General features: G+C 41.7%; 1 protein-coding gene across 1 annotated transcript in view; it reads right to left on the reverse strand.

Annotated features, from left to right (window-relative positions):
* Positions 1-1003: 1003 nt before the first annotated feature.
* SLC35E1 (solute carrier family 35 member E1) overlaps positions 1004-22741 on the reverse strand; it is a 49387-nt gene continuing 27649 nt past the window's right edge. The window contains exons 2-6 of the mRNA XM_085638995.1: positions 20294-20364; positions 16998-17135; positions 15452-15577; positions 6283-6528; positions 1004-5770 (exon numbers count right to left, since the gene is read on the reverse strand). Coding sequence (XP_085495121.1) covers positions 5552-5770; positions 6283-6528; positions 15452-15577; positions 16998-17135; positions 20294-20364 — 800 coding nt within the window. The 3' untranslated portion in view covers positions 1004-5551. The remainder of the gene's footprint in view (positions 5771-6282; positions 6529-15451; positions 15578-16997; positions 17136-20293; positions 20365-22741) is intronic.

The following is a 22741-nucleotide window of genomic DNA, read 5'->3' on the forward strand; positions in this document are numbered from 1 at the left end:
ACAGACCAGTGTGTGTAAGAGCACTAACAGAATGCCCCAGTGTCTTCCAAACTTAAACCCTGAAAGGCATGCTTAACTTACTGACCACATGCCACCTTTTCAAAACATGATCTGAAATATACATTACATCTACTTCATAGCCAGGTCTGGTCTACTAGAGCCATGAGGATTAGGCATGTTCTATAAGAAGGCAGACTGTTACTAAAGTTAAATAGATGTTACGAAAGGTTCACAGGTGGCTTGCGAGGCAACCCACATCAAGATAGCCTTACACTGCACCTGAACTCACTTCTATGATCCCTTTTCTAAAAAGACTATCAAGGGTCACACAACAGAGGTAGGGATGACGCACGAATAGCAGGGACTATTCCACACCATGCCACTTGCGCCCACCAATAAAGAGTGCAGGGAGGCATTCTAGGAACACCCACTAATCATTTTAAGGGGGAACAAACACATGCTTTGCTCAAATACTGCAGCAAAACTGTGCACCAATTGCAACTCCAGGGGAGGAGGGTGCATGGCTTCCTATTTCACACTGAAGAATACGCTTGAAAGCACGTATGACACGAACAAGCTGCAAATATCTTATCACACCACCACTTCTCCAGGCATAAAGCATGCAGGCATGACTCAACGTGCAGTGCTCTATTACACACACCTTTTAGCTTTCTCTAAAGTTTTCTTCCCATCGTCTTTTGAGGGAAAAACCTGTCCACTGGAAACGCCAACTTGAATCTGTGCACTTTTTACGAGAAAAGAACACAAGTACCACCATATCAACAAACAGCACACCCCATCAGCAGACCAACTAGAACCTGCTCTGTCACCAAATCGCAAACACAAGAGACACTGAATTTCATATGAAACAGAAGCAGGACACCCTGGTCTTGAAATATGTATTTTCAGCAAACTCTCTCAAATTGGAAAATGCCAACCTGCGAAGTAAATCTGGTTATTGGATGTATCAGTTCATAGATATTTGAACAGAATCACCCACCTGTCTTCTTAACATATCTATCATATTTTAATAATTTATTTGATGTAATTGATTTACATATAGTGTTGGTAAACAGATTCTCTCTGTTGCTTGCCAGACCTTTATATACAGTAGATTTATCAAGTGTCCTGGAATTAGACCATTTACTTCATAAGGGTATGTACACTTATATACATAAACACCAGGGATGCTACATATACTCACAACATACTTAAAGAGGAACAGTATATTTAGTCATTACTGAGCGGCGCACTGAGCAATGACCTCCGTTTGCCACTGTCCGCTTCTTTTTCAGAGTAATTTAGGTAACTTTAGTGTACAACACTGGGATGTCTAGTTAAAGGTTGAGATACATTTCAAAAGCAAATGAGGAACTCTATGGCTGATGCAACATTAAAGTAAGAACAGTTGACATTTTACAGGATGTGCCAAACAATAATAAAATTCCGTTCTTCTATTTAACAGGTTGAACACTGCTGACTGGCCACAAAGATCTCTGCATCTTTTATAGTACATTAGCTTGATAGATCCAAAAAATAAAAAAACCTTTCCGGAAGGCCACCTGGGATAATCTTCAATGCATTTGAGAAATGGTACAGTACAGACTAACATTGTAGCTGAAACACTAAGAAAGAAAATTAGCAAAGCTTGTATGATCAGCAACACAAAAGTTAACTTTCATGTAGACATTGTGATCTAGGTAAACCATTGTGTTTACAACTTTTCCTATGCTTCTGAGAAGTAATTCAAAGAGACGCCATAAGTATTCTTAATCTGGTTATTGTTGTTTTCACCACAGAGTGCATTTCTGGCAGCCATTATACCGAACATTGCTTCATTAACATTCCGTGTTGGACCACAACTCATCTTCTTTTAACAAATGGCAAAGATGCATCAAACAATCAGAGCCATCGTCTCTGTGACTGTCCAGTGCCCTCACAGTTCTAAATGTAACTGATCTCCCACAGACAAGAGATTCCTTTCACAATACATATTACATTTCTTCATTTACATCTGAAAATCTTGAGTGCCTCGTCTAAGAAAAGAAAATCTACACAAAAAAGAACAGTACTCAATGCGCGCACGTCATAAACTCCATCCTGATTTGAAAGTCGCATGCATTAGGCTTCAATTTAGAGTTAGCCATTGCTTGGGGCCAGTCGGAGTAAGTCGAAAAAGGGAAACCAGGAGAATTTTATGCAGGTTTAAGAGGGAGTCATACTCTGCTGTTGGACAGCATCAATTGTGGCTGCCTTTAACATTTAAACGGTGTATAATTTGAGTGATCCAAGGGAGGTTAACAGGTGTTCCAATGAACTCAGTTTTAGCTTAGATTTAAAATCTATTAACTGTAATATTTACATAATCTACCATGCCATTAAGCATAGACATTAAATGCAGGAAAATAATTTCAAATCTTGCAATCCTCAAGCGGAAGGGAGGAGCAGAGGGTTGATGACTACATTGCATTTGAAAACAGGCAACACTCTTCTTTCGATTTAGGTGAGTTTTTACAATAGATCACTGCTGGCTCCTAAAGCCAGTTGCTAGACACCTCTTTAGTATGGTGTAGCTGGACTTCCATGCAATTTTACTCCACTGTAGTTCTACGAGTCATGAAAAAGAGAAACCGCCAATGATTTCTGTGAAATAGCGGAAAAGCTTATAAGATAACAAGCCTTCAATGAACTCTTCCAAGCATGGTTTTCCATATGTATGACCCTCCATCCTACCTGGATTCAAACGGACGCAGCAGCTGTGATCAGTGTTACAGTGAGGTACCCAATAACCGTTCTGTGTTTGAGCTGTAAGAGAATCTTTTCTTCACAACTTTATTTCTTTCCCGTATAAAGGTGTGTGCAATGTGAGAAGTGCTCATTCAATGAAACTAAAATTATAAGAAAACTCAAGTTTCTGCTTGATATCCAGAGCCAGAAAAAAAACTATCTTGGTTCTGGCTGCTCACCTACACTATTCTCTCCCTGGCACACACAGTGAACAGTGACCACCTGAATGTCAATGATTTTCCTAAAAACAGGCTCTTTCCAAACTGGAACCAGCGCAGGCCTGCTACAAACTTGTATTCGAGCAACAGGAAGTTTGCATTTTTGTGCAGGACATCTGTCACATAATTTGTGCTTTAATAAACTCACACTCGCTGTACAAAATCCAATTAATTATATTACAATTCATGGTAGTGGGGGACATAGAACTAAGCTACCAACGTAGGCGTCTCAACGTGTGTGGACAAAAGCTCCACTTAATCAGTAGTAACTCCTAGCCAAAAAGGCTTTGGCGACCAGGGCATTACTTATAGGGGCTCAGATTGGCAGCCTCTTACTGTACAAGACCATCCTTATGGAAGAGCTGGTAACGCGCATAGACTGATCAATCGTAACCTACTCCCATTGTTTTAAAAGAGCAAAGCTATTCTGCCATTTTATAGCCCGTTATTTCAGTTGACTATATAAAGTTTTTAAGAGACTACAATGCAAACGAGCAAATCTTTTTGGAGAAAAAAAAAAGTTGTCCCTCTTAATGAAAAATAAAAAGACTGCAACCTTCACATCACCAGAAAGTAAGCAATGAACCTAAACAGAAGCAGCATTGCTGTACAGTCAAACCAGGACTGAAAAACACTTAATTTCCTCAACCAGGGAATGGAATTGCTAGCAGATTTAACAAACAAAACTCTTACCAACATTGCGATATAAAAACAAAACATAACTGTTTGAAAAATGTGACTGTTTCATTAATATCAAAAGCAAAGAAAGTTAAGGATGCATTTTCAGCTCAGAGATTTACAGTTGTTTTTGGTTTTACGTGTTTCTGGTGCGCTTATTTAATCCTATTAGGATGATAAATGTTTTGAGTAACCGGACATACCTAATTTCTCATCTACAAAAGTAAACTGAAGAGGTATTCACAAATGTTTTTAATCACACCAGTTATTACTGACGCCTAAAAAAAAAAAAAAAGACTCCTCCAGATCCACAAAAAACAATCTGGAGTTCAAATGAGACTTACAGAATGGCCCTCCACCTCCATGGATGGCATCAGAGGCCTCCAATATCAGCCACAGAACCAAACATGAGAAATAGTCTGTCCTTAACACAGGTCTATATTACAGATCTGATGGAATTACAGGACACAAAGAATATTCCTGCGATTGCCGCTGTCATGGGTGACTTCTTTTTCCCAACTTTGAGTAAAATAAGGGAAGATGTTACTCTATGTCTAGTTAGGTTCAACATCTGCTGTAACAACTACGGATGACCTTAATCTGGAATATAGAAACGTGCTACACCCAAGACTTCATAAAGGTCTTCTTTGCAGGAAAGCTCAGATGTGTGACTGAGGCCCACCAATCTGATCATGTAACTCCTCTTCTGAGCTCAAAAATCTGGTGTCTTCTATTTGTGGGAGTTTCACTTATGGAAAAATTGGCCAATCAATGGCCAAGAACTGCTGTTCGTGACGGATAAATTCTTTGTTTTTCCAAAATCAGACTCATCTAAAAGTTGAGCATTTTCATACAGAGAAGGACAGCACAGCTTCTTCCATTAAAATGCCTTCAGCAAGGAATAGCCTGAATCTCAACTTTGACAGCTGGCCACTTTCTTTCAAGAATACAGCTAACAGTTTGACTATTTCCCTTTGGTGTCACTAACTATGGCGAGCCTCAGGGTTTAGACGATCATAAAATCCCTAGGGTCAGTACAAAAACTTTAAAAAAGTTACTTAGCAGCAAAAAAAACTTTTCTTGTTAAGTGCATGTACCCTGCGTGACTTCGTCTGCTTCCAGACAAAACTCTCACTCAAAACAAACTGATATGAACTTTATATAGATGCAAGAGATTTATCACCACTGAACACCACAGAGCGCTATGAAGATTGGTGAAGGGGTGGTTATAAGAGTCATCTGCAATATTTCTTCTTCATTAGGGGCTGGCGGCATCTGCAGGCAAGCTCAGCACCTCTAGAATACAGAGGCTCATGCAATCTGCCACCAGATTCCATCTGGGTTCAGTAAGGTGTAGTAGGTGGTGTTGGCTACAAAGTTATAAACACAGCATGACCAACAGCCAACATTTCCAGTTTGTCTCCAGCCTACAGTACTCTGCTACAGTTCACAGGAATACATCCTCACGCCCTATCCCACCCTGCATGGAAAATATAAAAAATGCTATAAAAATGATGAGATCTGCAGAAATTAATTTAAGAAACAAAGGACGACACTAGCCAAGTGTACCCTGTTAAAAACCTAACCTCTGCATGCGAATCAGACTCTGCCAATATTAGCAACAAATATACAACCAACATGAAACTTTCACATCTAGGCACCGTTGTCCTTGATCACTTCTGTTCCTCTGGCTACGGGGATCTGCTTAGCAGACAATGATGTGCCGGTCTGAACACACAAACTTCCCCAACGTGCAAAGCTAAACTAAAATTAGGTGCTTAGAGAATCACTGATGCGTCCGATGTTTGTGCTGGCCTTCGGGAGACAGGCTGGTGGAGCAGTTGCTCCCACCTGGGGGCACCAAGAGCCTAAATGTCGTATCTATTTAAGCTGTATGTGGTTGGGTGGTTTTGTCTATTATACTGAAAGTGATCTGTCAAGATGTTCGTTCGCCCGTACTGGTAATCCCCGTGTTGTGGGAAGGCCACAATCCCATTCTGAAGCTTCTCCGGCGAACCCAGGTGATTGTCCTCCAAAACAACGGGAAGTAGTTGCTTTTTAGATTCTTGGTGTGCATCATATTTTGCCTGGAAAAAAATTGTAAGAAGTAATATATGAATATATCACACCAGTGGACACAAGAAGCGCTATTGACAATGCAAAGGTTTACAATGGTTATCTTTTGGGGTTTATTTGTGGGCCTATAGCTTATTTGCCTTGTGAAAGACAAGATTGCAGATAAACGTAGCAAAGACTATTCTTTGCACCTAATGTTTTAAGCAGGCGTGAGGAATTTTTTTTAGCTCTAGGGGCTTCAAAAAACAGGCACAGAATCCAAAAAGATCCGAAGCAGACATTAGAAAACATGCGAGCGAGAAGGCAAATATAAGCTGGAGGCATACAGGGCTTGTGAGAACTAGCCGGTCAGATGGGCATGAGTTGACATTATCAGCTGACCAATTATATGCGGATAAGTCTGAAAACCAAAGAGCGATATGTGGAAAAAATTGAGGTAACAGCAGGTTTTTTTACAGCAGAGTCTAAAGCAGCAGAACATAAAAACACCCACAAACCAAGTAACTCCCTCCTAATGACCTACCTTGTTATACAAGAAGACGCCTAGAATGGCCGTCATCATTCCCAGGACATTGGTGCCAGTGACAGGGTTGCGGAGCATGAGAAGTGACACACTGATCACCATGATTCTCTTGGTGGCGTTGGCCACAGAGTAGCTCAGTGGACTGACTAGATTCAGAATGCTGAACGCAATGAGATTCTGTGCAAAATTACAGGTTCCGCTGATGACGAGAAGCAGTAACGTCCAGGTTCCATGGGACATGTCACTCTAGAGAACAAAACAGCAAGAAAAAAAACCAAAAGCTTCATTATAAAGATATAGTTATGGCCTGGCAGGAAAAGAGTTCAACAGTAAAGGAAATCATACTGAGGCCCAGGACATGTAATAATATTAAATGGAATACAAAATACCCCATGCTGTAGATGAAGAACGAAATTGCCAGATGCAAAAGTTCTTCGGCAGCCGTAAAGCAATTCTACTGCATCCACTTATACATGGAGAATTGTATACATCACCCATCCGATTTAAAAAATAAAAACATTGAAATTCATGATTTATGCCAATTCTAATTTAAAATTAGGGGGGCACACTATATTAAACTACCCCTACTTTGTATATAATCACCAGTAAGAATCGGTAACAGGACTGGCAACTCTGAGAACACAATTCATTAAAGGGTTCGCCAGACTCCATTATACTCCTGTGGGGCCCTAGGTTTTTCAGAGTAGGCTCCACCAGACCATTTCCATGCGAGTTCACGTCGGACAGTATCACACCACCGAATTTTTCATGAGTGATGATTATATACAAAGCTGGGATAGTTTAAAATAGTGTATCCTGCTAATGGTTTGGTGGATATAAAGAATGCCCTGGACAAAAACATCACATGACGTGTTTCGGCACCCGGAGGCGTGGAACATGTAGACTTATAAAGAGGGACCATCAAACAAATAAGATTCTACTGGCCCTCTTGTTTGTTGTTTTTAACCTTGGCATGAACCCCCCCTAGCCCCCTCCCTCCAATAAAGCAAACGCATGGGGGATTTCCAAGGCAATTTTAAAGAACACTAATATTTCACCTATTCCACACTAATGCCCACCTAATCACTGATGCACATGTAATGAGCATGGGCAGAGAACATGTGTCCCATCAACAGTGCCCTCCCCAACCACCCCACCCCCATTGGGGGTCAGCTAGGCACTGCAGCACCTGCCTAGCGTGAAACTGAACCCAATGATGAGCATGCTACATAGGAGGGGGTGGGTTCAATATCCCACATATGGAATGCTGCCAGTAAATAAATGCGACAAATCAGGACACTTCCTATTTGAGCCTCACTTGAGTGCTAAGCTATGGGTAACACTGTGTAATGTTATTTAAAAAAAAAAGAACGTTTAGTATCTTCGATGACATGACCAACAAACCTCCCACAGGCTAGGCTGCAGTTTGAATCCCTTTAAATGCTCCAAGACAGATTTCTGTCTGAAACTGCATGCCCAGCAACCAAGTAGGAGGAGACTCTTGTTACGATAACATCCTTACTGGTCTGCGCAATTTTGCAATTTCTTAAAGCTGCAGCTCTTTCATATTGACTGTTCCGAGACAGGAAGATCCACAGGCTTTGCTCGCCTCTGAATTAAGGGAGGGATACTATGTTGTTCACATGAATAGTGATGCAAAGGAAACACATGCTTTGACTCTGGGCAATTGAAAATTAGATTTACTAGGCAGCAGGCTGTGGGTAGAATACCACAAGCGCAGGCAGCAGAGATTCTGAGCACCGCTTTATCACTGCGAGGATGTGCCGCAATAGTGTTATCTGGTATAAGAACCTATTTAGCCAGGCAAGATGGCGCCTGCACGATCGGTCGTGTCGGCAGCTTGAGCTGATCCTCCTCTGAAAACCACAGCTCTAGGATAAGTTGCCGTGTGTTACCTGATGTCGACTATGATCAAGCGTTGAATATTGCTCCGGAATAAGATACTTCGAAAAATCATCCCCAGTACGTGAACATTGTGGTAATTGCACGAGGCTGCTTTTGAGAAAATCCGGGGGGCGCCTGAAGTGCGGTACACGGACACGGACGTTAACCGGAACGCCAACATCGTCGGAGGCAGTCCCCGCATTGTACTGCTGAAACTCCGGAGAGCTGGGCTGGGCGGTAGCTTTCCCACAGGTGCTGCGACTTGACTGCGTGGTGCTCGCTCAGTGAGCACTGACTTCGAGTTTCGACCGGCCGGAGGAGAGTATCAATGGCCCCGAAGCACACACGAAAAGCTCGCAGCCAAGAAGCCAAGACGGGACACCCTACTGATTCAATGTCCTCTAATGCAGGTGAGAAGGAGTCCATTCCGAACTCTAAATCTGGGGCCTCGGGAAGAACCAAACAAGCTATAGCGACTTTGTTTCTCACCGCAGAACAAAAACGTAAAGATATGATGTCCAATGAGCCTCAATCAGATAACGTCTTCGCAACGCCTCGGAGCGATGTTTCGGCTGTTGTTAGTGCAATGACTGGGGGCACAAGCGATAGCAATATTTTAGAAACTCCACCTCGTGTCAGTCTAGAGGGAAAAGAAAGCAGTCGGCTCATATCGTCTGAGGTGGAAAAAACGAGGGAATAGCTGATCCAAGAACAACTTGTCTTAGTTGCATCCTCCGAACTTGAGTCTGGGGACTTTTATTCGGTTTCAGAGAACTCTGCCTCCTCCTGTGAAGAATTGGCTACGCAGTACTCAAAACAAATGGCCATTGAGCGTGAATGTGAGTCAGATGAGGATGAAGTGAATGTTAGCGGCGAGTTCGGGGAGGAGGACACCCCAATCACTGTAAGAGGGGCCGCTGAAACATCTACGGTAGAGGGAGTTATTGATGTTCAAGATGAACAAGTGGGGGATATTACTCTTGCAACCATATATCAGACTATTTTGAGTCATATGGACAAGACGGCTTTAGAAAACCAAAAAATCCAAAATTCCTGTCGTAAACTACAAGGATCGATTAGAAGGCTGGTGAAAGCACAGTCGGACTTTGGAGAACGTTTCACGGAAGCTGAAACTAGGATCTCTAATATTGAGGATGAACTGATTAAACAAAAAACGGTCACTGAGACTCTAAGTAGCAATAAAGAGGATGTATTGTGGAAGCTGGCTGATATGGAAAATCGTTCGACGGAATAATTTAAGATTAATGCAAATTCCTGAAGGCAATGAAGGGCAAGATCCACGGAAATTTGTAGTAGATCTTTTCAGAAGGCGTTTCCAAACTTGAATAAATGGGATTGGGAACGGGAAATTGAAAGGGCTCATAGATTTCCGTTTAATATTCAACCTCGCCCTGGCCAGAATTTAACTAGACCTAGACCATTTCTTGTTGCTTTCAATAGTTTGAGCCAGAGAAGACATCTATCTGCAAACTCGGCCAAATCCTCAATCCATGGCTGTCGGATTTACTTTTTTCTCTACACCGGATTACTCAAAGCATACAATGGACATTCGGTGGCAGTTGCGACAGCTAGTGGAATCATTTAAAAAAAAAGGGCGCTCAGGCGTATGTTATGTTAGCTAAGGAATATTTACAACTATTGAAGGATTCTCAATTCTTTATATATATTGTGTACTAGTCAACAACTATTGATTTGAATGCCCATTATCAGGGTAACTGTATTATACTATTATTACTCTTCCTGTGTATGCTTTGTTTAAGATTATAGATTAATGATTTAGATTCAGAAAACTATAGGGGTTGCACGGCAGGAAGGGCTTCACTATTTTTTTTTTTTCTTTTTCATTTGAGCTGTGGGGTCGGCAGAGGAGGGCTGATGCTCATCTCCATCTACAGGACTGTGTCCTAAAGCACGAATTAAGGGAGGGGTGAGGAGACTCTTGCGGTGGCTGGGGGGAGATAAGGGGATGGGGAGGGGCAAGAGACACTGGGCAGGGTGGAGGGATTGGGGTGGGTGGGGGAGTAAAGTAAGAAATTCCATGATAGTTATACGTGAGAGTGATGGCAATGAAAAGGATATTTTTGTTTCATGTATTTACATTCAGAGTTTAAATTTGCTGAATTATTGTTTAAGTAGTGCTAATGGTTATTTGGGGACTTCGAGAAAAATTTTGTATGGCACGTAGTATTAAGATCTGTTCATTTAATGTATCAGGGCTCAATTTCAGTAATAAAAGGCGGAGAATAGCCGTAGAAATACGGTTTATTCAGCCAGATATTTTATGTTTACAAGAAACTCATTTATCTTGGGATAAAAGGACACTTATAGTAGACATGGGTTATACGCTGATTGTAGCTTCTCAACAAACTAATAACACTAGAGGTGTTATGATCCTTTCCAGAACTGGATATTGCATGGCGGGTCGTAAATTAGCTGACAAATGGGGTAGGTGGGCCATATCAGAAATTACAGTACGTGGTGCGGTTCTTACAATCTGTTCAATATATGGATCTAATATAGATGAGGCCGAAGTTTTGGAGCAATTAAATATTGAACTTGCCAATTGGAGTACTCCGCTAATTTTATGTGGAGATCTTAATATCAATTTGAATACTAGAGAGTTAATGGCAGGTTTAGAACATTATAAAGGACGTAAACCGCGAGTATTTAAGGCCTTATATAATTTAGTAATTGATCACGGTCTGGTTGATATATGGAGTAAACGTTATCCTACCCTTCCGGGATATACGCATTACTCTGCACCACACAAGAAATTTGTCCGGTTAGATTACTTTTTTACGTCCTCGACTATACAAAGTCAGACAAAGATACAAACCTTCCCTAGAGTTACATCGGATCATTCTCCTAGACTAATAGAATGCTCAATTTTAAAGGAATCCAGTAGCATAAGAAGCTTTTCATTTGATAGGAAGCTCTGTCTTGACGAACAATATAGAATTTATATGACAGAGTGGATGACAGAGTTTTTAACATTAATTTAGGCACTGACAACATTTCAATAGTTTGGGATACTTTTAAGGCCTGCTTTAGAGGAGAAGCGATAAATTTCGGCTTATATAATCAAAATAAATTACGGTCTCAAATGAGGGAGCTTTATGAACTATTAAAGGCCGCAGAAGTAGATCTTGCCAAAGCTATAATGAAAAAGGATAACTTAACGCAGATTTCCGTAATGGAAGCAAAAATCGCACAATGTAAAGCGACTATAACAGGGGTGTGGGCTGAAGAGATTGTTCGAAAATATTTAGTAAATAGAAGACACATCTATGAATATGGAGAATCTATTGGTCGGCTTTAGCGTTAAGATTGAAAATGAAAGCGACTTTGCGGTTGATCTCGAAATTACAGGATCAATCTGGAGTGGTTCGTGAAGCCCCAACGGCAATATTAGATATTTTCCATCAATTTTATTCGGAACTTTACACTCAGCAGTCAGAGTCTACTTCAGTTCAGATATCGGAAGCCTGTATATCAAATCAACTAACTAAAATAGCGGCAGAAGCTCTGGATATTCCTTTTACCATGGAAGAATTGGAGAGTGCTGTTAGTAGTATACCGAATGGCAAAGCTGCTGGTCCTGATTTTATTCCGGGGGAGGTTTATAAATGTTTCTTTAAGTCATTGAAGTTTGTGATGTTAGAAACGTTTAGGATGGCACAAACCGGAATTGCTCCAAACACATGGAACGAAGCTTCAATAGTTGTATTTAGTAAAAAGGGGAAACCACCGGAGTTACCAGGCTCTTATCGACCAATATCTCTGCTTAATTGTGACAGTAAGCTTTATTCTAAAATGATCGCGAACCGCTTATCCAAGGTTATATCGTCATTAGTAACAATCACTCAGCATGGTTTTATACCTAAAAGAGGAACGGTCTCTCATATTAATAAAGTTATTACTCTATTTGATATAGCAGAAGTGGAAAAGAGGGACTTAGCACTGATATTGCTCGATGCGGAAAAAGCTTTTGACCGCGTACAGTGGGTTTATCTATGGGAAGTGATGAGAAGGATGAGATTTGGGAAAGCTTTTTTAACCGCAATTCAGGTCTTATATAAAGCACCTAATGCAAGAATTGTTGCTATGGGCCTTAAATCTGAAAAGATCAATATAACTAGAGGTACACGACAAGGGTGCCCCTGCTCCCCTTCGCTTTTTGCGTTGTATATTCATCCTTTTATTATTAGTTTACAGAAATCGCCCTATATTAAACCTTTTTTGGCCACTGGTATTTCACATTCTGTATTTGCATATGCAGATGATATAGCTATAACGACAACTGACCCGAGGGAGGCAATAGGGGAGATTGAATCATTAGCTAGAGCTTTTGGAGCTATATCTGGGTATAAATTAAATTCTGCCAAAACCCAAGTCTTGTGCACAAAAAGTATACAGTTTATTGATTCTCGAGTAACAGAGGAGGTTACGTATCTAGGTATTAAAATTAAAACTCAAATGCTAGAGAAAGTTGATAGTAATTGGAAAGAGATTATACATCAAATTAAGCAATCGTTAGATAGATGGAGCAGATTTCAATTATCAATAATTGGAAGAGGGAATATCATCAAGATGAATGTTCTTGCTAAGATTTTATATTTATTTCGAAGTATTCCACTCGAATTTTCACTTAAACAAATTCAGCAACTACAAATTATTTGTGGGAAATTTTTCTGGGCTCCGGGTAAAGTTCGTAGAGCTATGAAGTGGTTGACTGCTGCCTGAAGAAAGAAGAGGACGAAATCTGCCTGACTTCCTAAGTTATTATTATGTCTGTTTTTTGCAAAAGATGAGTTATATTTTGACAGGCGACCAGCCGAAAAATGAAGCGGACGCCCCGTCTATTTTTTTTTTATTGCTGGGAGAACATGCAAAAGGCTGCTTATTAAAGGAACTGGAGGGTCATTATTACAAGCACACCCGTTTTAAAGGTATTGGTTTCAGCGTTTAGAGTATGGAGAAATGTTAAGAAACTGATCAAACTTGGTAAAATTACATATTATACTCCCTTTGACGCTGATAAAGTACTTCCCTCGGTCTTTTGGGATAATAATGCAAAGCTATGGGTTAGAAAAGGGGTCTCTAAAATTGGGGGTTTATATGATAATAAAGCAATATTAGTGACATATGCTGAATTGGTAGATAAATATCAGTTACCACAGTCTTCATTTTTTAAGTATCTTCAACTCCGAGATTTTTGTTTGAAAAATCAGATTGCGACGTCTCCTAATAACTTATTAGAAGGGATCCGTCTTCAAAAAAGGATTGCCCCACTTTACTTGGCCCTGATGGAATATAGACATGATGATATCCAAAAATATAACCAGTATTGGATAAATCAGTTGGGAGATCCCCAAATTGATATTTTGGAATCTTTATCCTTGTCAAAAGAGATCTGCTTGGCCGCTAACTTAAAAGCTCAAGTTTACAAGACGGTCTTTAGGCTATACTATACTCCTAAACGTATGGAAAATTGGGGAAATAAATATGATGGGAAATGTTTTCGCTGTGGGGATCCAGAAGCTGATGTGGCGCATATTTTTTTTTATTGCACAAAATTATCTCATTTTTTGAATGGAGTTGAATTATTTTTGTCGCAGGTATTATCATGTCCTTTCAAGATTTCTTCTACACTTATGTTATTGGGAATAGGCCAAAAAACAGATAGTTAGTTAGTATTAAAAGATTACAAGCATTTTCTATTTCTTGCAATGACTGTGGCACGGTTATGTATTGCTACAGAATGGCTATCACCTGAGGCTCCGACTTTTGAATTTTGGAGAGCTAAGCTGTATCGTATTTATGAAATTGAGTGGAATTTGTATGCATTGAGGGGGGGGGGGGGGGTCGGAAGAAACGTACTGGTCTGTTAATTTGGGGAGCGCTAACAAATTTCCTAGAGACAGGATGAACATTGAAATATTGGATACATTTTGTAACTGAATTATGTATTGCTTTCAATCAATTTCACTTTTCATTGCCAAGATATGTATGTATTGAATATTTTAAAGGAACTGTCATGGACAATAAAAATATTAATTAAAAAAAAAGAACCTATTTAGCCACTACTAAATCAATAATCAAGCCATGTGCTCCTAAATGCACTGTCTCAGTCATAATCACTAGGACGATACAACAAAAGCAGCAGATGTGTCAACACCCAGCAGCTGTGCTAAGAAGATGAATGCTCTCTAGCTTCCACTGCACAGCTCGATCTCCACTAATGTAACCCACGGTCTTTAATGATGAATAATGTGATGAAATGTAATATATTGCTGAGAATCAAACAACCTACCTGTCCCTTGGAGATTGACAGCTTGTGGAACTGCAGCTTAAACTCTGGTGATCATCAGTAATCTGTACACTTTCCAGCTAAAGAATGATTTATTAGATGAGGGAACAGTCGCATAACAACAACTTAGTCCACATACCTTAATGCTGCAGGTAATTGAGGGGTATATGGCTCCCTCATCTTTAAGCAACCGTATAACCCAGGCCTCCTTCAGCCAATGCAAGACCTTCCTTACTCACATTTGCTGGTCTACAACAGAATACCAATGACAGCCTGCGGCACTGGACCATTCGTTTGTCAAGAATAACAAAACTGAACTTGTAGAGATTTTGCTAAGAAATAGTGGTCAACATCTTAACGCACACCCAGTCCGACAATATGGGTGAGCCACTCATCTAACTATATAAAATAAACACGCCTCCCTTCGGCTGCCATGTCTGCTCTTGTTTCCAATATGAACTTTATAGGCAACAGTGAAGAACAGGAATGGAACTGCAATATCACTCAACCAAAGCTTCTACCAACAGGATGCTACCAATCAATTCAGCTCTTCACTTTACAACTGTGCAGCCCATTCTGACAGTTGTTCCAAATGGCATTAGTTTTACTTCCCAAACTGCAAGATGCACAATCTTGCTCGGGTACAGATTTGGATGGCTTGGCATTAACATTAGTGATTAACTGGAGGTTCATAGAAGCCAAAAGGTAAAGGGCCTCTGTACTAAAGGATGAAGTGACACATGCATGATAGGCAACACCTGACGCATCAGTGCGGGTAGGAGAACGCTGCAAGTGGAAGGTAGTGGAAACACCAAGCCTTTAGGCTTGGATGAGGCAGCTCTCCCCAGCATCAAGAACCTTAAACAACCCTTTCACACTTGTATTTGAAAATTTCCTCACAGAACCATGTTGGTCCAGCATGCACCAACTTACCAAGTCACTGTCTATAAGGAAGGAGGACAGGTCCAGCAAGACCCACGTGGGGATCATGAAGAAGATGGCGTGGAATCCCAGAAGGTTCAGCAGTCGCAAATGATGAATGCGCGTGTCCTTCAAGACCTGAGTCAAAGAAGAAATCAGAATGGAAGGACATATGAGACATACTTTTAGCTTGAGGCAAATTTCACAGGCACAATCCTTTTTTCCCCCTCTCAACCGAATGTATCTCTGGGTGCCTTTTGTGCAAAGGAGCACAAGATTTTCCGTTTCCGCTTGTGTACTGTATAGTGGGATGCTACGGACAATAAAGCAAAATTTATCAATGCTAAGAGCAAGCAACCTAAAGAATACTCAACAAAATGAAAGCATTTCACCCATATGACCACGGCAAATGTAATCACCTATTAAAGAAAAGTGTGAGTAAATGCACGTATCAAATCCCTGGATGTAGAGGGTAATTTGCACCCACTACACTAAGAGCTTCTGAATGAGAGGTTGCCATTATTGAGGCAGCGGAGGTGATGCTGAGATTGGGAACTAGCGCACAGATAATGAGTCCCAATGCAGATCTATCACCGAACCAGACTGAATCTTACAGGCTCCCAATTTTGTTTAAATTATGAACAGCAAATTAAGCATGTGGACCAATTGCACAAGCCTATTGTATGATTTACCAGCATTACTGGTTACCTCTTCCTTTACATAAGTGTGTCACTCAGAACCCAAACATATATAGGAAATAGACGGACCGAGCCACTCAAACAGAGATCTATCATGAATATAAGCAATTGACTGCAACAAAAAAAACAGTCTCACTTTATTTTCTCTTAAAATTAGATATCAAGTGATTATGTTCAGAAAACTTACAACCCATGAAAGTGTTTGATATCTGATTTAGGAGTGGTACTGCCACAGTGCCTCAGTTCACATTGTTACCCAAAGCCTTAAAACAGCCAAGAGAAGGCACACAGTAAATAAGACATTTAAATAAAAAGTAATTTTCCACACTCATGAGGTGCCATTAGCTAGCAATACAAATATTTTTTTATTTGAAAGTTGGGCACCTATAATGCAGCAAATCATTAGGCCAAGCAACGTCTTTCGGCATCACATGTTGTCAAAGTTTAATAAACCTAATTCCAACAGATGAGATCTGGTCTGAGTGTTATAACTGAATAAAAGTAAAATAATGAGTCCAAATACTTTGAAATGCGCTGTGCGGCACATTTTTTCCAGTTAATCTAATTTGCAAGAAGGATTCACTGCAGCAGTCATCAAAAATGCATATCGAGCACTCTCAATAACAGCAACTCCAACACATTGCACGGACGTCATCTTTAGAATGGGCCATGCCATGGCCAAAAGCTACAGATTTAGCCATCTCCAACAGATGATGGACCACTATTTAATGCTATCGACTGCCTTGAGAAATACTCCAGTTTGCCATTAAACGAAGAACCCAATCATATTCTGTTACCGGTGTTGTTTGCTACAGCATGTGGAACTGACACCATTTATTCGCAGCCACATTAATGCTCACCTTCTTGGAATAGATGTTTTGAAGAGAAAAGCAGAGTGTGGCAGCCAGAGCACTGATGAGGCCAAACATGTCGAAAGAGAGCTCTGTGACTGTGGCGAGCAGGACACCGCTGATTATAGGCACCAGAGACAAATAAACCTAGGAAAAAAACAGAGGGCTGAAAGAAGCAACTGCAAATCATTTTGCCAATCTGAATGTAGGCTTTGTTCTCCAAGTCCAATCAAACCAATTTTTGAGGGTATGTTTCGTATGAGTAGTATTAGCTAAACATTAGAATACCTTGATCTCTCTCGATGGCATCCCAATGGAGGGGCTCCATCCTCCACTCTTCTAAAAGATGCCCAGGCTTTTTAAACCCTAATGAAACAAAGAGACCCCTCCACGGCTTAGGAGGGCACATTCTCCTGTCATCTCTTCTATCGTGTCTGTGCTTTTTCAACTTGCCCCGGTTAGCCAGGTAATCATGGCAGCTCTCAGAGGGGCTCCCTGTTAAAATAGACTAAGACCACAGATGGGAACAAGAGTGAGGGGGGCGCCCAAAGTGTACTCCATCTTTAAAGGAAACAGAATTAGGTCTTTTAATCTGGTTTTGTGAGGCATGCGGTGGTGACAGTGTGATACACACACAGATCGAAGTTTTTGCCGGCCTCCCTTAACCGCGTCTTTCACTGACACGGTATTAGTATAGGCTACAAGGTGCACGGACACCTTGGTTCTTAGGCTGGGTGTGTGGACTGTGTCTTCATTTTGTATTCCATACGTGAGGTGACCTGAACTGATGGAAGGGGTTGTCAGAGCTTACATCAGTTACAGGTGACCTGGAGGCTCGAACCAAGTAACCTGTGGGGGGTTACCCGTGGGGTGGGGGCAGGGTGGTGGGGAGCGGTCGGGATGTTCGGCACCTTCCCTCTGCAAGAGCACACTCAGCTGCTTTGATTCCTACCTGCACTCCATCTAAAAAGGAGAACACCTGCTGTCTGGGCGAAACACACATCTGCTCCTGGGTCAGTTGGAACAAACCCAGAAGGGGCTCCTATTGTTGTTGACCGCGGGAGCCTCACAGAATTTGAGCTAAACAAGACAGCCGATTTGTGAACTTTTATGATAAATGCTGGCCAGCCTGAAAAGCTCTTCTTATGACCAAGAACAGAGCTGTGCACCCTCTCAATTTATGAGCACCAATTTCCAGACACAGCCTTTTCGACTTCTGTCCACGCCCCCTTACCAATGGCGAAGTATGAAACATGCATCCTGTTGTAAAGGCTGCTGAAACTTCCCTACATGGAGGAGAACCCTGCCTTCTCAGAGAGTGGACGCAGGACTGCATGCAGAAAGAGTTAGCACAGGTACCCGCCAGGAACTCTGGGAGCGGTTCAGAGGTTTTCACTGCTCAAAGACAAGAGCCCACCCATCTGTTACACAGGGTAAAGCCAGCTCTCCCTGGGAAATTTGTCCCTCACAATGAGTTTGGTAAGCCTGATTTGCCCCGGATCCCACCTGCACTGAAGGGAAACCTGCCCCTGCCCCATGTGACCTTCAGGATCCTCAAGAACCACAAGTATTCCATTATCTTCCCCCAGAAAAGGGTCACTAGGCAAAGATGTGCAGATTCTAGGCCCTCCAACTGCATGTAAATCTGTCAAACGGTTCACGATACCTGCCTCTAATCTGCCATCTCTTGTCTTCTGCTTTGTTTTGACCGTCGAGCCCATGACCCTGCACCCCTGGCGCAGAGAAAACCCAACCAGGACCAACGGTTTAAAAAGTTAAGGAGTCTTTTAAATACCATGCGCGGTCTACTTGGATTCTGGTGAACGAACACCAGACCATCTACAGAGATCCAAGGACTGCCCTGTGGGCTAAGAAGCTTCTGACTAGTGACCCCCTCACATCATCAGGCAACGATGCAGCCCAAACACCCTTCGGAGGGACCATTTCTTCATTAGATTTTACGGTGGCACTTAATTCACTGGGTTCAGAGAAGTTTCATAAGAAGTATATTTGAACCTTGTAACACGTACACTTTGAATAGCACGACAGACCGCCTTTAGTGCAGGCAAAAGATATCGGATACCTCTGAAGAGTAGCAACTAGAGCCATTGGCTAACCAACGATATGAAGAGAAATGACAAGAACACACTTGTGCTTTTGATTGTTGAGACGGAGGACCATCTCCATAGACTGCAGGCCCGTGGACACAAAGACAATCCATTGAAGAACACTGTTGACACCCTCCAGTAGTGAGTTAACTATAGGTCTAAACACCACAACAACATTTGGGTCAGATCTTGGGCAAGGAATAAGCTGGAGCGTTCCTGGTTTTCTTTGTATATCCTTATTGCTTGCATAATACTATGGCATATGTATATTAAAGCATGTATTTTTTATACAGTTATGCACTGGCTGAGGTGGGATCTTTGAGTGGTATTTCAGTGTTTTGCATTCTTCGAGTGTCTAGCCCACGCCAACTACTCAAGCAAGCCTTGGATTGCTCTGCTTCTGTGGCTGAGAGCACGGTGCTAAATGGAGGTGCAATGGGCCCAATAAACTAGTGGTAAAATATCATAGTGCTATGAGGGCACGTTAGCAAGTCTCCTAAGTGTTTGCGTTTTAAATTAAAGAAATTGTGCATGTAACCTCAAATGGTAGGCTAAGCGCCCACAAAACACACGAGGTACCCTCTCCTCTTCTAGTCATGGAGGGATCACCAGAAGAGTGAATTGTGGGAGAGGAGTTGACCTAACAGCTACAGCGGTCGCCCTCGAAGCTGGGGAACCAGGCTGGAGCCTCCGCAATGACGCTAGACATCCTGCAATTCTGGGCAAATCACTTAATCTCCCCGTACCTAACAAAAATGAATGTGTCCATCTACAACAAAACTCGTACTCATGTAAAGTGCTCTGATACCCGTTGTCTCGGGTCTAGTTCGCGGTATATAAAACCAAAAAAAAACAACAACAAAAACTGCACTGTATGAATAAAGCATTAGACAAACAAATATTTAAAATGGAGTGCGTCAAGTACCCACATTCAAAAAGGATTTCACAAAGTTCTCGCCAAAAACTGTATATTTACTCATTCCACTAACAAAGCACCCACTGAACAAACAACTAATTTCTCCAGAGTACAGTCCAAGAATGATGTGAAAACATTTCAAGGGGGCTTGTGTGTGCACTTTAAAACAGGGCAGGTACAAAAAAGATTTAAGGGTAAATTAATGCTCAAGCACATACATTTGGCATCACAAACAGAAGCAAGGCAAAGCTCTGGCCAAGGCCTGGCATGAACAGCCTTACCTTTGTTGTCTGTTTTTCCTTCATTATAATTCTAGACAGCAGTACTACCCATATCGGCATGGTTGCTTTTACTGAAAAGAGAAAAAGGGCAGAGTATAGTCCTTTGTATGTATAACTTGCGGACGGCTACTTCTTCTGGGAGTAATGTCTAATATTTCATCAGATCAACCATAGTATTAACCTAGAGAAAGACCCTGAGATGCCACAATGACCTTGAAGAACTGAGGACAGAGCACTGCCCCATGTGCTGTTAAATTATATTCTACTAGCGAAGACAACACGGTTGGCCAATGCCAGTAATAGGTCAAAGCTAGAGTAGAAAGTGAAAATAAGATACAAAACTAAAATAAAAACTAGACAGTTAGAAGTTTAATTAAGTGTATAAAATGAACCCACATTCCCACCCTTACCACGATCGTGCACTGTACAGTACTTTAACAAGGACACAGAGGGCAGCTGTATGGAAATTGTAGAGCGGATAAACAGCAGCAAGCATCAGAAGGTAGCACACTGGGCCTGAGGCTGCTCCGTTGCACCAGGGATAGAGACAGCAGAGGAAGAGTTCTTGGAGCTCAAACGAAGGTCAAGAGAGCAGAGAAAAGCACCTTTGTGCCAGAAGAGAGTAAGTTAGAGGGGTGGCGGTTGGGAAGGCAGATACTATAGACAGACGGCCCAAAGAATATGTCTAATTGCCCGAGAGTTTCTCTCTCACTGGGTCTAACTTCAAGAAGCATAGTCTCACACGTAAATTTCACCCCAACTGTTGAGACTCCTAACACTTACAGTTCCAGGGTGTATAAAGGTATTATTTGCAACGGTAGAAAAAACATTCAAGGATTAAAACGTTGATCGAATACAAACAATCGGCATAAACTGCTCCAAAAGCAAAACGCACTCAGATAAGCTTGATCTTTAATCTTCAAGCGGGTTATACAAAAATCCAATTCCTCCTTAAGGGAATTACTGATAAGCTAGATGTAAAAAAAAAGAATGGCAGAGTACTATACCCTTAATTAGTGTGTAACAGGAGTGGGCCCGCTTTGTGAGCTCCCATGACACCTTAGTATTTCAGAAGGGGTTGCCCCTTCATCAATACTGACATCAATACTGACAGCGAAGGTGTACATGTAGTGCTAGCACTATCTTGAGAAAGGTGTTCGTGCATTTGCACGAGTGTGCAGCCCCATGAAACTGAGGGAATCACTTTGCATCTGTGCCCATACATTACTACAGACGTGGGCACAGAGAAACATGCCCACTCTGTCAGGAGCACTGACAGAGTGAGCCAAAAATGTGGTTCACTGATAGAGCACCCATAAGAGCAACATTCTTGAGGGGTGAAAGAAGGTCTCACACTCCGCTACCTCCAACACCACTCTGCAGGCATGTGCAGTCACCTGCTGAGGGATCTTTGTGGCCACGTTAAATTGCAGATGGTATTCTACCTGCACTGTGAAACAGAGCAACTTAGAAGCAGCTGCTTGGTATTTCGGTGAATGGGCTGCCTACCCAATGCAGCGTGAGTGCAGCTACACCAGGAGGCAGCGTGTTCATTATAATACGATGCAAAGAGGCAATATATATATATATATATATGCTTACTGTGCCACAAGACTCAAGTTATACCTTACTGCAGAAGCCAAACTAAGTCTAGGTCTGGTGTTCTTTATGCTCTTGTTCAGGGAGTAGCTAGCCTGGTAGCTCGGGCCAAACTATTCCTACTGTAGCAGGGTCATGGATGTAGACGTTGGTTCTTGTTTGAGCCATGGTGAGCCAAAAAACACAATGGACAGATGTACCCAAGTAAATATCTGTGGCTGAGATTACTTGAATAATCTCACTCATCCCGTTCGATTTCCTCAGGTATAGGATGTAAGGACACTATTAGTAACAGGGCACCGTCAACGCCTGATGTCCAGGAGGCTCTGGGGACAGTATGCAGGGCATGGCCAAAACTGTCCCCAGTGCACTCTTGGCATAGCCATCTATACCCAGTTGGTAGTCTGAGCAGGGACTTAAAGTGCACCATAAAAAAAGAGAGAGGGGAGTTATGATTGTTCTCTAGGAATACAAAAAAAAGCCACCCCCCCAAACAAATTCTGTCCAAAAGGGCTGTGATTTAAAATAAATAAAAAGAAACCTCATTGACCCTGGAAATCCCTGCAACACATTGTTTATGACCTTACTCAATGTTACAAATTGCATTATATCTTTCACATTATCAATGGCATCACTGAAGTCACACAGCCTCATTTATAAAGGAGTCTGTAGCAACAACACCTAAATTACAAACGGTTTAACAAGTGCCCATTTCGCTTTGGAAGTAAAAATGCTGAGTGATGGTCTTGGACAAACGTAATGACAACTTGACTTTGTGGGAAATGATGTTGGGGTTTACCAAAAGCCATGCCCTGTGCCCACCAGAGTTTATATTATCAGTGTCTTTGG

The sequence above is a fragment of the Triturus cristatus genome, chromosome 12, assembly GCF_964204655.1.
Source record: "Triturus cristatus chromosome 12, aTriCri1.1, whole genome shotgun sequence".
Lineage (NCBI taxonomy): Eukaryota > Metazoa > Chordata > Amphibia > Caudata > Salamandridae > Triturus > Triturus cristatus.